This window comes from Sorghum bicolor, chromosome 7, assembly GCF_000003195.3.
Source record: "Sorghum bicolor cultivar BTx623 chromosome 7, Sorghum_bicolor_NCBIv3, whole genome shotgun sequence".
In the NCBI taxonomy this organism is placed as follows: Eukaryota; Viridiplantae; Streptophyta; class Magnoliopsida; order Poales; family Poaceae; genus Sorghum; species Sorghum bicolor.
In genome coordinates, this window is record NC_012876.2 from 2,925,872 (window position 1) to 2,941,365 (window position 15,494).

Below are 15,494 nucleotides of genomic sequence, written 5' to 3' on the forward strand. Positions count from 1 at the left end.
TAAGGATGAATCATCGAATGATTTGGTGAAGTCAGTTTAGAACTATTAGTATTAGTATGTATGGCTTCTCTTAATTTAAGGAACAAACTTCTCTAATTTCGATGTGGAAAATATATGCTGAAAACTTTAATATTGGTCAAATTATTATGTTGCCAAAGCAACTTATGGAATTTGTTAGCTTATATTGCCATTTGGTTTACCAAAATTTTATAGTATAAGTCCGCCCTAGGTCATTTCTCGAGCTGGATTCGCCACTGCTACAAAGTGCATATACAGTCTATGTGATATGCATGACTAGTTACTAGTTGGGGCTAAAAATTAGCCCAAATTAGGTATGGTTAGTTAGCTAGTTGGCCAACAATAAAAAAGTTAGGCTATATATATTAGTCCAACAGTTTGGATATACTAGAGCTATTTTGGCTAGCTAGCAATTAGTCCTTGTATGCAAATAGGACCACAAAGAAGTTGTTGGAAGGTGAAAAATCTAAAGTGCACATAAGATATAAAGAAATCGTTGGAAACTAAAAAAATATAGAAAACAACTTTTGTCCAAAGAAAGAGCTGATACTCTAAGAGCATCTTTTAATATATACTATGTAAATCATCATTTAAGTAAAAGACGCTCTCCAACACTTTTTCTATATCTTATACATACTCTATAGAGCTGTGCTATCTCCATCTTTAGCTAGCGAAAAATGTGGAATAGAAATCCAATAAAAAGGTTATTAAAGGGTATTTTCTCACCAAAATCTTTATTTTTATAAATTAGAAAAGAATATAAATAGTCCTTTAGAGTTACTCTAAGTCAACCATATGGATCAAACATGTTTGCTTTATATATTACTTCAATATAAACCGTCCATATAGATAGCGGCCCCTCCCAACAAAATTGACTTGAATTTGAAATTTGACTCGGCAGTCCGCACCGGATTCCTTCCGTTGCGGACGGACGGTTGGTTTTTGCTTTTCATGCGCCTCCACTTCCCACCCAAACCACCACCACGCCCGCACGCCGCCACCTCGGCTCGACGGCTCGGCGCCGGACACTTTCCCCGCCGCGGCGCCGCCCATGGCGACCCCGTCGTCCCACGGCATCCCCCTCCGCGCGCTCCTCCTCGTGCTGCCCCTGCTCTCCATCCTCATCGTCTTCCAGCTCCTCCACCGCCCGGCTCCCCTGCCCCCACCGCTCCTCCGGACGCACGCCGACGCGGCGGCGTCGCACTCACACCGCGCGGAGGAGGAGCCGAGTTCCCCTCCACTCACCTCCAACGTACCGCCGCCCCCGGCGCCGAAGCCGGAGGAATCATCATCGGAGCCGACGTCCCTGCGCCACGTGGTGTTCGGAATCGCCTCCTCCAAGCGCACGCTGCCGCTCCGGCTCCCCCTGCTCCGCCTCTGGCTGCGCGCCCCCGCGCGCGCCTTCCTCTTCCTCGACGCGCCGGCGCCGCACGCGGACGCGGACGCGCGCGACCTCCCTCCCGGACTCGCCCTCCGCGTCTCCGCCGACGCGTCACGCTTCCCCTACACGCACCCGCGCGGCCTCCCCTCGGCCGTCCGCGTCGCGCGCATCGCCGGGGAGCTCGTCTCCGCGCTCAAGCAGGAGCGGGAGGAGGAGGATGTGCGGTGGCTCGTGCTCGCCGACGACGACACCGCCTTCGTGCTCCCGAACCTGGTCCACACGCTGCGCAGGTACGACCACCGCGAGCCCTGGTACCTCGGCGCGCGCTCCGAGTCCGCGGCGCAGAACGCGTGGCACGGCTTCGCCATGGCTTACGGCGGCGGCGGCATCGCCGTCAGCTGGCCACTCGCGCGCCGCCTCGCGCGCGTGGTCGACTCCTGCGTCCTCAGGTACCCGCACCTCTACGGCAGCGACGCCAGGATCTATGCCTGCCTCGCCGAGCTCGGCGTCGAGCTCACCCACGAGCCAGGCTTCCACCAGGTGCCTGCTTCTTCTCAGTACTCTCCCAGTCTCCCATATGCTGTTGCTCTGACTGTGATCATGGAATGTTCGATTACATTTTATATCAGCAGTTACCATAAAGATGTTTTTTTTTTTCTTGGTGGTCTTTGGGTTAAATTGGGTCAGGAGTTAGGGGGCTGTCTCGGGAATTGTCTGAACAAATTGGGTAACCTAGTACCTCGTAGCTACGTTACGCGAGTACGGGTACGAGTATCGGATACAATACGTATCGGATACGCGGATACACACTTTCTCAAAAGAAAATCCACTAAAATGGTGTATCCGAGTATCCGTATCCGCGTATCCGACGAGTATCGGATACGGATACGTCACCCCCCTTGGAGTATCCGTGTAACATAGCCTCGTAGTGACAATCATTCCTCCATCGAGTAGTTTATTGTCGCAGAGACATGGAAACAACTACCTGATGGAGGCGCCATTAAAGTATCCGTGGCATAACTGTTCTTCCTCCTCGGATGTCTGTAATACGTAGGGGTTCAGATTATTTTGACAAGGCATCTTGTTGCTGTTAATATTTAAATTTCTGATGATATCTTGGGGCCGAGATTTATAATTGACTTGTATTAGATATTGCTATCATTTGGTTGTGTGGCCACTGCAAGTAGGAAGCATGCTGCCAAAAGACAAACTTTAGGCTACCGGTCTGGAGGTCTCTGAAAAATGGAACTGTCGCTTGATGAACTTCTCTGCTTTTTTCTTGTTGATCATTGGATAAAAGCTTATCCTTTGGTACTCTCTCAAGAAATGAAGAACCACACATCGTGATGCCTACTGGTTAACCGCTGCCACTTGGTAGTTTGTAGTGCTGAATCTATTCAAAGGTGATCTGTATTGGTAGCATAGTACATCAACGGATGTTGATGTGAGGGCACTTTGAAAATAGTTATCATGGTCGACATAGCTACTTAGGACCACGCTGGCACACATCCCTTTCAGATAATTTATACTAAACCATTGGTCAATACTCGTGCTTGTTGCTGAAGCGTATGGCGTTGCAATTTTTATACAGCAGTTGTCATGGCTGTGGTGTCCATTTCATATTTGCTTGTGCTACTTTATACTCTGCTCTTGGCAATTAGCAAAACCTAAAGAGTACTGCCACTATGAATACTTTTATTTTTATGTACAAAATAATGTTTAGTCTACTTGAAAATATGCCAGTAAAGTTTAGCTTTGGACTTACATCTATTATTTTTTTGTTGCATTTGTTTTGACCAGATCGATCTTCATGGCGATATTTCTGGGCTCCTAAGAGCACATCCTCTTTCCCCTTTAGTTTCACTGCACCATCTCGATCATGTGTATCCTCTTTACCCTGGTATGGATCGGACCAGAGCAATGCAACATTTCTTCCAAGCAGCTGATACTGATCCAGCCAGGATTCTGCAACAAACAGTGTGCTACGACCAAAAAAATTCTCTTACAGTATCAGTCTCTTGGGGCTATTCAGTCCAGGTGTTCAAAGGCAATGTGCTGCTCCCTGACCTCCTTGCTGTTCAAAAAACCTTTGTACCATGGAAGAGGGGTCGCAATGTTACAGATGTGTATATGTTTGACACCAAACATTACCCTAGAGATGAGTGCAAAAGAGGAGCTCTTTTCTTCCTGAAAAGCATTACTTCAGGGGAAGGCAAGACTAAGACAGAATCCACTTACAATAGACAGCCACCTAGGAAATGCCCGCCTGACTTGATCCCACTGAAGAATCTGCGTCTGATAAAGGTCACATCAGAACGACTGCAGCTGGCTCCTGGGAAGGTATGAGTGGGGATAGGTTTTGGCATCAATGGTTGCTTAAACTGCATTGCCTAGGATAACATCTTAAAACCCTTTCTGACTGTTCTGCATTTTCAGGCCTTAAGACGCCATTGTTGTGACATTGCACCTTCTTCATCTGATAATAACATAGACATTAACATCAGAAAATGTGAAGATGATGAGCTCATCGCGATGCATTCATAGCAGGTGATCATCTACCCCACTACTGTCGTTTTGATTTGAATGTTTGCTCAGCTGCAATGTTGCTAAAACATGTGTACGTGCAATTCAGTCATTTTGCATTGATATATATATATATATATATTCAGTTCCTTATTACTGCTATCGTTGGAGCAGGCCATCATTCACATCAACTCTGCCCTGACACCAAGCCATGCACTGTGGATCATCATGGATGAACACCATACATTCATAGTATAGCCACACAGGAGACAGAGAAAATGCAGATACAGAGGCAGTATAGACAGACACAGATCAGTTAACAAAATGCAGATACAGATGGGGTATAGACGGACACGGATCAGTTTAGCATTTTTTTATTTTTTATTTCCTTTCAGAAAAAAAAACAGAGCTGGGGCATCAGGATTTGAGTGTTCCATAGTCTGACATGTAATAACATCAAGTAGTCGTATTTACAAGATAAAGTTCCTTCCATTTTATACAGCTTATTCAAATCTCCGTTGTTTTAATGGAAAGTTTAGGTAAACCTCGCAAATGAAAAAGAAATCACATTTCAATCCTCAGCATTTGTGATATCCAAAAATCACATTTCATTTCTCACCATCTGTGATACCCAATTCATGGCATCTCTTGCAAAGTTCATGTTCTCGAGGAATGACAGATGATAAAGTTTGTCCCATAAAAGTTCTCAAGTTAAGGGAAAAAATTAGCATCAAGTCTAAGGCCCTTATATTGTCATACATAATCTTAACAGAGACAATTTGCTCTGGAAAACAAAAGACAAACCTGAATAATTCAGTAAGTCGTATACACAAGGCTGCCAAAACACTGATATGTAAGTATTGAAATGTACATTAGCGAAATGATTGTATTTTAGGCCCCACCCATGGTTAAACCAGCAGGAGATTACTGTTCGAAAACAAACAAAGAATGAAACACCAAACACAAGCAGAAAACGGTTCGAAAACAATCTGGGCCAGAAACAAGACGGGTGGCTGCGGGCCGGTGCTGGGCCGGCCGAGGGGGGAGAGGGAGGAGGGCCAACTCAGGCAGGGCAAGAGATTGTTTCCTTTTTTCAGGCAGGCCGCAACGAGAAGAGAGAGCCGATCTGGGGCCAGGCCTGGTTGGGCTGGGCCCTAAAGCTGATAGACAATACCCATCTCATATGTAAACCTGTTTTTTTTTTACGCCTCATCAACTATTAAAACCGTTTGTGTTTTCACCCTAGGTGGTTTTATGGGGTTTTTGCTGATGTAAGCACCACGTCAAAGGGGTAAATCAGACTAGAGATAGTTTTTTAAAAAATATCCAAAAATTCACAATAATAATTTTTTAAATAATTTTAAATGAAAAAATAATGCAATTAAAAATCCTAAAATCAGGTTTGATCTTAGAAAATTCATATAAATATTGTTTTAGCTTGGAAAATTATAGAAGAGTTTATTTTTTTAAAAAAACATGGTCCATCTTATGGTGCTTAGCTCGATATTGTTTGAATCTTGATGGACTTATTTTGTTGCTTATTTGCTAGCAGAAGCTCTCATATATTATCTATTATGATTAGCCAATGTTGATCGTCTGAATTAGCGTAGAAACATCGGTGGAGCGTCGTTATATGAATTATGGAGCATAGTGCTGCAGGGAAATCCACATGGTAACACACGATTCATGATGTTTGTACAAGTAACACATCTGTCATGAAGTTACAAATAACATCGACTAATTATGATAGATAACAAGAGTTTCTACTAGCAAATAATAAGTAGGAAAATGAGTCCATATACATTTAAACAATTTCAAGCTAGGCACCACAAGATAGGGCATGAATTGGAAACACAAAAAAATGAAACTTGTTTCATAATTTTTCAAGCTAAAACAAAATTCCTACGAATTTTCTAACATTAAACCAAGTTTTAAGATTTTTAATTGCACTATTTTTCCATTAAAATTATTTAGTTGTTTGCAAAAGCTATTTTTAATAAAATGTTAAGTATCTTTTTAAAATATTTCCTAGGCCTTGTTTAGTTCGCAAATTTTTTTGGGTTTGTCTAGTGTAGCATTTTTATTTGTATTTGACAATTATTGTTCAACCATAGACTAAGTAAGCTCAAAAGATTCGTCTCGTAAATTACAGATAAACTGTGCAATTAGTTATTTTTTTATCTATGTTTAATGCTCTATGCATTCGTTCAAAGCTTCGATATGATAAAGAATATTGAAAAATTTTGGGAACTAAAGAAAGCCCTAATCTGATTTACTCGTCCGATTATCCCCTCTGACATGGCTCCACGTAAGTAAAATCATTGTCAAAACCGTCCAGATTGAAAAAACAAACGGTTTTAAAGGTTGAAAGAGGTAAGAAAAAAAATAGTTTTGTGTATTAGGAGGTAAATCGAACTGCAAAAGCTGACGGGGTGAAAAGAATTTTTTTTCTTTCTTTCGTAGGGAAAGCTACCCAACTTTTTTCTTGTTCTTTCTGGGCAAGAGCATGGCTCTCTGTAAACAGAGAGTGAAGCGTCCACGGACGGACGCAGTGTGAAAGGGTTGAAACGCAGAGTGTACGTTATGTGGAAGTGGAACAACCAACTCGATCATTAGGATGAAAACGAATCGAATATGGATGTATATAATCGATATCATATTTATTTTTATGTTTCTGGTCAGATTCGAATTTGAATATAGATAATGTTAATCCTGTCGAATAAGATATGATTGGATGTTCACATTATAAATATATGATACAGATACGATATCAGATGCTGAATATTTAGATTCGATATGAACAAATCTAAACCACTCTAAATGAATTCGGTCTTGAATGTGATCGATCGTACCATTTTCATCCCTATCCCTGGCAAGCAGGTCTGAACGCGATCCCTTGAATTCATCGATCGGCCGCATGCAGCGCTCTGTATATATATCATGATTGACCGTGTGGACCGAAAACGACCCATGCATCCATCCACTGGCGGGTACGTACACTGTTCGTGCGTGCAGCTAGCTGCAACCATCATCCTTGATTAATTGTCTACCTTTTTCTTGTGTCGTTGATCCTATTGTCACGCAACGGTCGCGTGTATATCCTTGTCACCAATAATCCATGCATGCATGGGTCGGTCATCACTCATCAGCAAGGCATATAGCAACAAAACACAGCATTAAACTCGCACCAAACGCCCCAAATTAAAACATCGGCGACCCTGCAACAAATAAACCAAACCATGCATACATATATATATATATATATATAGATCGAGGAGGAACTAGTAGTGCAATCACACACGTATATATGTGAACGAGTTTTCTGGCTGCGCAGCAGCTGGGTATATACGTGCAGGCATATATATAGATGATCCCACTACTCCAGTATACTTCGACCCTCTCTAGCTGACCCAGCCTCTCATTAATTTGCCTCAGTAGTCTTACGTGTATATATATGGTTGTTCGAGTTCCTATGGCTATGGCGGCGGCGGTACTGCTCGTGGTGGCCGCCGTCGTGGTGGTGGTGGAGGTGGCCGCGGCGGCGACGTACACGGTGGGCGCGCCCGCCGGGCTGTGGGACATGCAGACCGACTACGCCGACTGGGTGAAGAGCAAGACCTTTCACCCCGGCGACAGCATCAGTTAGTGATCACCTCTCACCTCTGTCTCTGTGTGAGCACGCATGAAAGTTTTTTTTATTCTAAAGAGCATATGCTCCCACTTCTTTCATCACTGAATTTATATTAAAAAATATTCCCTCCGTCCCTAAATACTACTATTTCTAGGAGAAAATTTTGTCCACAAATACTGCTATTTCTACTAGCATACTCAGTCCACCAGCCCATTTAATTCTCCTCGGAACTTCCGTGGTCCACCAGCCTATTTAATTTCTTCTAGGGAGTAGTACTTTGGCGCATGATAATTGTTTGAGTCTGTTTAGTTGGCATTAAATGCAGCTCATTGGAACCAGAGAACCATGGCTTAACGCGTATGATTAAATGGTGGAACCTAAATTAATTGAGGGTAGAATGGTCTTTTGTTTGCCATACTAATCTGTCTGAAATTTGCTAGAAATAGCAGTATTTGGGGACGGAGGGAGTATATAAACACATATTTCAATATAGATCTCAATTAAAAAGTATGCAAATATATATCTCAATACAGATTATACAATGGTCCTGTGTCCTGGCAGCGTTCACGTACTCGCCGGAGCTGCACGACGTGGTGGAGGTGATCAAGGCGGGCTACGACGCCTGCTCCAGCGCCAACAACATCTCCGCCTTCCGCTCCGGCAACGACGTCGTGACGCTCACCGCCGTCGGCACGCGCTACTTCCTCTGCGGCCTCACGGGACACTGCGGCAACGGCATGAAGATCCGCGTCGACGTCGTCGCCGCCAAAGCCTCGTCCGCGCCGGCGTCGAGCTCGGCCAGCAGGGCTGCCGCCGCTGGTTTCGCCATCATGACAACCGTCGCCGCCTCGCTGCTGCTGCTGCAACCCGCCGCCGTCGTCGTCAGCTAGCTTCACCACGCGTGCGTGGTTGTGCGTTTGCTCCATGTACACTTTGTTATTTTCGCGCATGCTAGTGTTTTTTTTAATCTCCTCTCAGAGCAAGTATTATAGTAGGCTATAAGCCAGCTAAATCTGAGGTGGAGGAGAGAGAAGAGGAGAGAGAGTAAAAGCGGCCTGTAAGCTTACAGCGGCTCAGACACAAAAACCAAAAAAATCTATGAGACAGACAAGTGGGCCATGTATTAATGGTGACGAGCTAACCATTATATGAGTAGGCTGCAAGAAGGCTGTAAAAAAATCTTACAGCCAACAGCTGACTGTATTATAAAACTTGCTCTCAACAAGCAAAGGACAGCAGCGCGTCAATGCATTATGAATGGCCAGATGGGCCGGGTCCAATGAGCAGCATGGGGCAGGGTGCTTAGGTACAACAGCTTAATGAGCTGTTATGAGTTGTTGGTTTTTTTTCTAAAGACTCTTTTACAAAACAGTTTTATGGGTGAAGTTATTTTTCTTCTCCTTTCACAAAGATATGTATTGGGATGAAGCTGAAAAAAAAAGTAGCTTATTCTAGCTCTTTTCCTATTTCTTTCTTTTATCCATGCATAAAATTGTTGATGAAACTGTTTTGCCAAACAACTTTTTAAAAACAGCTCAGCTTTACTTAGAGAGTTGTTCATAAAACTCTTTTATAAAAAATAACTTTACTAGTGAAGCTGAGTTGGTGCCAAACAGAGCCTAAGCACAACACGGGCATAGGTTCTAATGGGATAGTGCCGTGTTTGGGCCTAGTATCAGTAAGATGTGGCCCATTAAGAGCCCATCCTATGCAAACTCTAGTCATTGCCCATAAAAATGACTTCTGCATCTCTGTTGTAGAGTATAGGAGGTACAAGGATTTACATGTGAAGAAGAACAAGACACGAAGCATGTTAGATTTTTTTTTTTAGCTTACGAAGCAGGTTAGATGAATTAATGAATGATCCTCTCAGATTTTTGTTCTATTCTTACTTGGTTTTTATGAAACGCGTATGGCATAGCCATAATTTCTAGTGGACTGTGCCGGCACGACCCGACATGACTAGGGTCGTGTTTGGGCCGTAACCTTGACTTGCAGTGTTGGTGCCCATTTAATCGGCAACCTGTGTCAAGAACCTATTTTCTTTTGCTCAAAAAAAAAGGATAACTTCTCTATGAATTTTTCCCATTTCTTCCCATATGTTCCTCAGCAACCACCGTCCTAGGTCGCCACTGCACGCCAGCTCCCTCTAATGCAGGTGGCAGCGTGGCCAGCTGCCTGCTGTGCGGTAGCGCGTTGCCCTGCCATATCACACACGAAGCGACATCCACTCTCCTCGGTTTCCTCTCTTCTCTCATCTCCTCTCCCTGATCTTGGATTTGTGATTGTATCCAACTTATTCGTGATATAAATATGTATTTTGTTATGGGTTTATCAACATGTGAAAGATTTGTAGTCTTGTGATTTTTTAATGTTTTTCCTTAAATTCCTTTACATGTTTTGGATTAATTGGGCCGACACGATCCATCGTGCAGCTGGGCTCAACGGATCAACACGACACGGTTAACCTCACCCCTAGTGTGTATCTCATGTTGAGCCTAATATAGGCGGCATATCACAACCCGTTAGAGCATCTCCAAGGGCTTTGCAAACAAACTTTGCATTGCCCTATTTGCAAAAAAGAGTAGAAAATACCCCTCCAATGGTTTTACAAATAAGGTTTGCAATTTAGTTAACTTTGCAAATAGAGGTTGAGGCTTTGCATATATGGAAACCTTCCCACCACTTTGCATCTACAATTTCGGCCTTCCACGTCGGACTCCGTCCCCCCTCCCACCCCGCGCGATTTCTCTACGCCCGTCCGCCCTCCCTGCCGCGCGCGCCCGCCCTCCAGCTGTCGCGCGCGCCCGCCGTCCCTCCAGTTGCGGTGCGAGCCCGCCCTCCAGCTTCCTCACGAAGGATCCCTCCGCCGCGAAAGTGTCGCGCGCCGTGCAACGAGGCTGTTCTTTGGTAACCTGGATGCCATCTGTGTCGTCCATGTGTCTTCACAACGATGCACCGAATTGGCAGCGACGCGACCACGAAGACTCGCGCGCGTCCACGAACGAAGACGTACACGGCCACGACGCGGGACGGAGGTGGACCTTTCCTCGCGGGGACCTTCCCTCGGAGGAGGACGGAGGTGGACGGAGCCGAACTGACGCGAACGACGAACGCGGCCTGGGCTGGGCGACGATTGGCGCGAAGACCTGGGCTGGGCGGCAACTGGCGGCAACCTGGCCTGGGCGGCAACTGGCACACACGACGTACGTCAAAATGGCGCGAAGGGAAAAAACGCGCGAGCACGATCGGTGAAAAAAAATTCGGGGTAGAGTCCACACTTTGGGTTTGCCAAGTCTAAATGCAAAGTCCCTTGGAGTTGGACTATTTTTAGACTTTGCAAATGAGTTTGAGACTTTGCAAACAACACCAAATGCAAAATTCATTTGCAAAGTCTCTTGGAGATGCTCTTAAGCTATTTGTGCCAACCGTATCGAGCCGGCTTATGTCTAAGAGCAATTTCAAAAGACTATATTTTTTCTAACTACTACTAGTATTAGAGATTCTAATAGAAAAATATTCTCCAACAGCTTCTCTAAGTGGTTATTAAAATATAGTCATTCTCTATTCCGTATTTCTTCCTAACCAAAGATAGATAACGAAAATAACTCTTTAGACTATATAAACAAGATATTGAAAAGTTGTTTGAGAGTGAAAACATGATGAAGCGATTTTTATGTAGATATATATATAGCTCTCCAAATGATGATTTAAAGAGTAAACTTCTAGAGAGATGCTCTAATAAGGAGCTTATGCGTTTCGGGCCGCCGTGCAGTCTGTTTGGCCATCGCTGCGTGGGAAACGCGGAGAGCACCCTTTCCAAAAAAAAAAAAAAAAGAAGAGGAAGCATATATGGATCCGTCGTCAATCATGCGAGCTGTTACACTATCCATCGTCATTTACGTACTGCAAGAGCTAGCCGATCTATATATATATCACTAGCTAGTTAATTAGCTCCAAGAGAGACAAACAAGAGAGCACAGTAGTTGTTATATACGCGGATACATGGTGATGATGATGAGAGCCCTGACTGCTGTGGCCATGGCGGTGGCGGTGGTGGTGGCCGCCGTGTTGATGGAGGCAGCGGCGGCGGCGACATACACAGTCGGCGCGCCGGACGGTCTGTGGGATCTGCAGACCGACTACGCAGAGTGGGTGAAGACCAAGACCTTCCACCCCGGCGACAGGATCAGTGCGTGATAATCGAGCTCCGATCCGATCGATCCGTTATTTCTCTTTCAATCTCTCTCTCTCGATCGTCGATCGTCGTCTCCGTCGCCGTCGCCGTCGACTGATGCATGCATGACGATCCGTATGTGTTGTCTAGCAGCGTTCACGTACTCGCCGGAGCTGCACGACGTGGTGGAGGTGACGGAGGCCGGCTACGACGCCTGCTCCAGCGCCAACAACATCTCCGCCTTCCGCACCGGCAACGACGTCGTGCCGCTCGCCGCCGTCGGCACGCGCTACTTCCTCTGCGGCTTCACGGGCCACTGCGGCAACGGCATGAAGATCCGCGTCGACGTCGTCGATGGGGGTGCCGCGTCAGGCCCCGCGGCGTCGTCTTCCTCCACCACCGCGGCCTCGCCCGCCGCCGCCGCTGGGCTTGGCTCCGGCCTCCTTGTAGCCGTCTTGGCGGCGACCTTCTGGTAGCCGGCCAGGCGTACGCGTACGCTCTTCGGCTTTGATTTAATTTCTGAATCGCTTAATTTCCTGGCAAGTTTTTTACCACTATATACTTTATTGTATATATTTATTTACTGTACCCTATGAGCACCTCTAAGAACCGAGTTAGATCGGTAAATCTCAAGATTGACGAAATCACCATAGTCGCATTGTTGTCGAGGGGCACGCCGTCTGTCACTAAAAACATAGCGCCGTTAAATCCTAAAATAAATTTAGAAAAATACAAACACCCGTGTCAAGTCGATGACTTGAACCCGCTAGGCACAGGTTACACCAAAAGAAACCCAACTAGCTGAGATCAGTTCGCACGCATTATTGTAATTGTTTGCATGACATCTACAGATCACTAGCTTATAAAGTCAGAGACTGTTGTGTGTCCGTACTGCGTTTGACTTGTGTGGAGTTTGAAGCATATCATGTATGGTCTGATCTTATCTGGAATTGCTGGAGGGCGAGCGCGCAACCAGACTTGAAATGACCCGACAACAGCCATTGCCGTTGACGATACGGCGAGAAGCAGCAGCAGCTCATCAATCCTCAGACAATCACCATGCATGCATGATGAATGTTCTTCATCGCCATCGGTACACACCCTTTGCAAATTCGCAATCATATGGCCATCATATCATCATGTGACATGGTTCAACACTACAGTTTGTGTTTGGTCGCGTGCTCTACCTGTACCAAACAAATTTCGAGGCCGTTGTGGAAAAACACTGACCAAACTCCAAACAGATACCATTTATGCATGCTATACCTCGTCGATCTTGCAACAACCAGCCTTTTTCTCACTGTTTTGGTTTTAACCAAAAGATCTGAGGTGCATTTGTTTGCATGACAAGGATTTCTTGTTCGAGATGGTTATGTGTATTATCTATATCTATGCCGTGATCTCTTAGTGAAAGTAACTTCAGATGGAGTACCGTGCAGTGATGATCTCCGTGTATCTTGTATATGGACTAATAACAGGCAGAGTGGCAGATTTTGAATTGACATGTCAGCTACCCTTTTTTGACAATTCGGTACCAAGAAGCACAAATCACTGTCACAGCCATTATCATCCACAATAACTGCTTTGATTTGAAGCTGCACCCTCCTCGGCTACTTGCTGTTTGTACAATAATAGCATAGTGACCTCTGATCAGTGAGCTGCAACCACTAAGGGCTTGTTGGTTTGGCAGGAACCAACACTTGGATCCATTCCTATCAGAAATACTTCATTAATTTATACTAGTTTTGATCAGGTAGAAGGATTCCTGGTTGGATTTCACCCAACTGAACAAGCCCCCGTGTTTAGTTTGGCTCCTGAACAGCTTCGGCTCTGGCTCAGGTAGCAGAGCCACACCAAACAGGCAAACACTAGTGACAGAGGAGCGCTTCTGGTGTTTTAATATATGGGGAGGAGCCCTTTTAGAATACTGCCGAAGCCACAAAACGAGGCTCCGACTCTTAGACAAGAGCACACAGAACAGAGCACTGCCAAACACAGCCTCAGGTCTAAACTTGTCCTAAGGTCTTTCCGCTTATCCTAAGGTGTTGTCAAGATCCCAATCTCTCAAAAATGACACTTTCAAGTCTGCATATCTGGATGTCATCAGATCCCAAACTCGTTGCAGGGTGTCACTCATGACCAAGAGGGGTTGGTCCTTAATGAGTTAATGTTCACCTTTGAAAAAGATCAGGCATTTGGTTAAAAGAGCAAAGTTTAAATTACACACACTTGTTAGTATAAAAGATAGTTTGAAATAACACCATAATTTGCATCTAAATGAATATAAAATGACTCAATTAGTTTTTATTTAAATCACCCACTTGTGTCGTTATAAACATAAAAATAAAGATTCATTGAAATCTACGTCTAAATTACCAATTTAAGGTATTATATAAAATAATTAATTAACCATAGAGTACGTTTCTAAGTAACACACTTCTACCGCCACTACATCCAAGTAAACACAAATGTAATGTGCCTCCATGTAGAACAAGAAAACATGCATACTTCAAGATAACTATTTACATTAAAATTTACTGATCATGGAAATAATGTTCCTTATTACAAATCACATACCGGTGCCATTGATAATACACTTTATAGTACACTAATACTCATCTTGTAAGTTGCTTGTTGATAGGTTCATTTGTAACTTTTTATAAAACAAATACTGCCTCTACATATAAAACTCTTTGTTGATATTGTAAATTCAGCATCTTGAGTGCCTTGAGTGCCGTTGTGCAGGCTCTATGGTTATTTATCGCCGTTGTATTAGCTAAGAGTCTAGCTTTAGACCTAGAATCTAAAATTATGAGTGTCGTTGTAGCTTTATTCTCTGTGCGCTAGCTCGATCACCTCAAAATTTGGAGTTGCGGACACCACCTCCGCGCCCTAAATAGTGGGCGCGGACTTGACCCTCGTCCACCTCAATAGGGACAGACACATGGCATACCATCACGGTTGGTACAGAATGCCCTCTCAGGTGTTGTCTTTGGTCTAGTCGACCTCTCGGTTGATCCTTGCCCCCGTAGGCGCCAATCGCTCCAGGTGTGCCTTGCCCTGGGCCCAGGCAAGGAGTTTTGTATGTTCCGCAGCAAATCTGGGCAGAGTCTGGTTGCCTCTCCAAACTCCTACGCTTCAGGGAAGACCCACTTTAATGGTGCCTCAGGCCCAACCCAACATCAAGGCATCTAGGAGGAGTACATGCTTAGCTGCTAAACCTCGAGCGGCTAACCCAACTCTTTAGGCGCAGCAGGTTCTTAGAGCAAGTATTATAATACAGCCAGCTCTCCTAGGGATGGTTCTGGATTCCGGATCTGGATGTTTATTTACTGATTGAAGATGAACTATGCCAATCTGTCGTGGTTGCAGTGGTGCTACTATACCGAAACTTTTTATTTATGTTGAATTTATATCTTAAAATGTTCTGCTGCTAGCAATATATTTGTTAGGGATTTATTGGAGATGAAAAACCCGACGGGGATGAAATCCCCGTTTGGGGACGGGGACGGGGAAAATGTGACCTCGATGGCGGGGACGGGGACGGGGAGCGGGGAGTTTTGATCCAGTTGGGGAAGAGAACGTTTTGCCAGGGACGAGCCTGTCAAAGATTGCCGTCTATTGGTTTGTGCATGGCCTCAACGGACGAGCACGATGTCGAGGGGTTTGGAAGTTCAAATTCGTAGCCCGGCTAGCCTTCGACTCGGTGTCGGCAGGTTCCTGTAGTTGTGGTCGCCCCTATGTTGGCTATAATCCATAGCTTC

At 44.9% G+C, this 15,494-nt stretch overlaps 3 protein-coding genes across 5 annotated transcripts; all 3 read left to right on the top strand.

The window, feature by feature from the left end:
- LOC8067803 lies at positions 857-4,438 on the top strand. 2 transcript variants are annotated; one of them, XM_021464438.1, is made up of 4 exons: positions 857-1,939; positions 3,200-3,739; positions 3,836-3,946; positions 4,069-4,438. In XM_021464438.1, the coding sequence occupies exons 1-3, from the start codon at positions 1,070-1,072 to the stop codon at positions 3,941-3,943; spliced, it is 1,518 nt and encodes a 505-aa protein (XP_021320113.1). In that variant the 5' UTR covers positions 857-1,069; the 3' UTR covers positions 3,944-3,946; positions 4,069-4,438. The 2 variants fall into 2 exon arrangements, with proteins under 2 accessions (XP_021320113.1, XP_002443826.1); XM_002443781.2 differs by having other exon boundaries at positions 859-1,939; positions 4,097-4,438.
- On the top strand, positions 7,223-8,915 carry LOC8067804 (basic blue protein). Of its 2 annotated transcripts, none has more exons than XM_021465525.1 (2): positions 7,223-7,563; positions 8,087-8,915. In XM_021465525.1, exons 1-2 carry the CDS (start codon positions 7,377-7,379, stop codon positions 8,506-8,508), a joined length of 609 nt encoding a protein of 202 aa, XP_021321200.1. In that variant the 5' UTR covers positions 7,223-7,376; the 3' UTR covers positions 8,509-8,915. The 2 variants fall into 2 exon arrangements, with proteins under 2 accessions (XP_021321200.1, XP_002443827.1); XM_002443782.2 differs by having other exon boundaries at positions 8,115-8,907.
- LOC8067805 (basic blue protein) lies at positions 11,382-12,388 on the top strand. The gene is made up of 2 exons (XM_002443783.2): positions 11,382-11,745; positions 11,884-12,388. The coding sequence occupies exons 1-2, from the start codon at positions 11,559-11,561 to the stop codon at positions 12,204-12,206; spliced, it is 510 nt and encodes a 169-aa protein (XP_002443828.1). The 5' UTR covers positions 11,382-11,558; the 3' UTR covers positions 12,207-12,388.

Excerpts from the sequence above, each read along its gene's own strand:
- LOC8067804 (XM_021465525.1), top strand. The coding sequence starts at position 7,377 with ATGGTTGTTCGAGTTCCTATGGCTATGGCGGCGGCGGTACTGCTCGTG. Across the intron at positions 7,564-8,086 it reads TCACCCCGGCGACAGCATCA|ATTATACAATGGTCCTGTGT; the intron begins GTTAGTGATCAC and ends ATCTCAATACAG.
- LOC8067805 (XM_002443783.2), top strand. The coding sequence starts at position 11,559 with ATGGTGATGATGATGAGAGCCCTGACTGCTGTGGCCATGGCGGTGGCG. Across the intron at positions 11,746-11,883 it reads CCACCCCGGCGACAGGATCA|CGTTCACGTACTCGCCGGAG; the intron begins GTGCGTGATAAT and ends GTTGTCTAGCAG.
- LOC8067803 (XM_021464438.1), top strand. The coding sequence starts at position 1,070 with ATGGCGACCCCGTCGTCCCACGGCATCCCCCTCCGCGCGCTCCTCCTC. Across the intron at positions 1,940-3,199 it reads ACGAGCCAGGCTTCCACCAG|ATCGATCTTCATGGCGATAT; the intron begins GTGCCTGCTTCT and ends TGTTTTGACCAG. Across the intron at positions 3,740-3,835 it reads TGCAGCTGGCTCCTGGGAAG|GCCTTAAGACGCCATTGTTG; the intron begins GTATGAGTGGGG and ends CTGCATTTTCAG.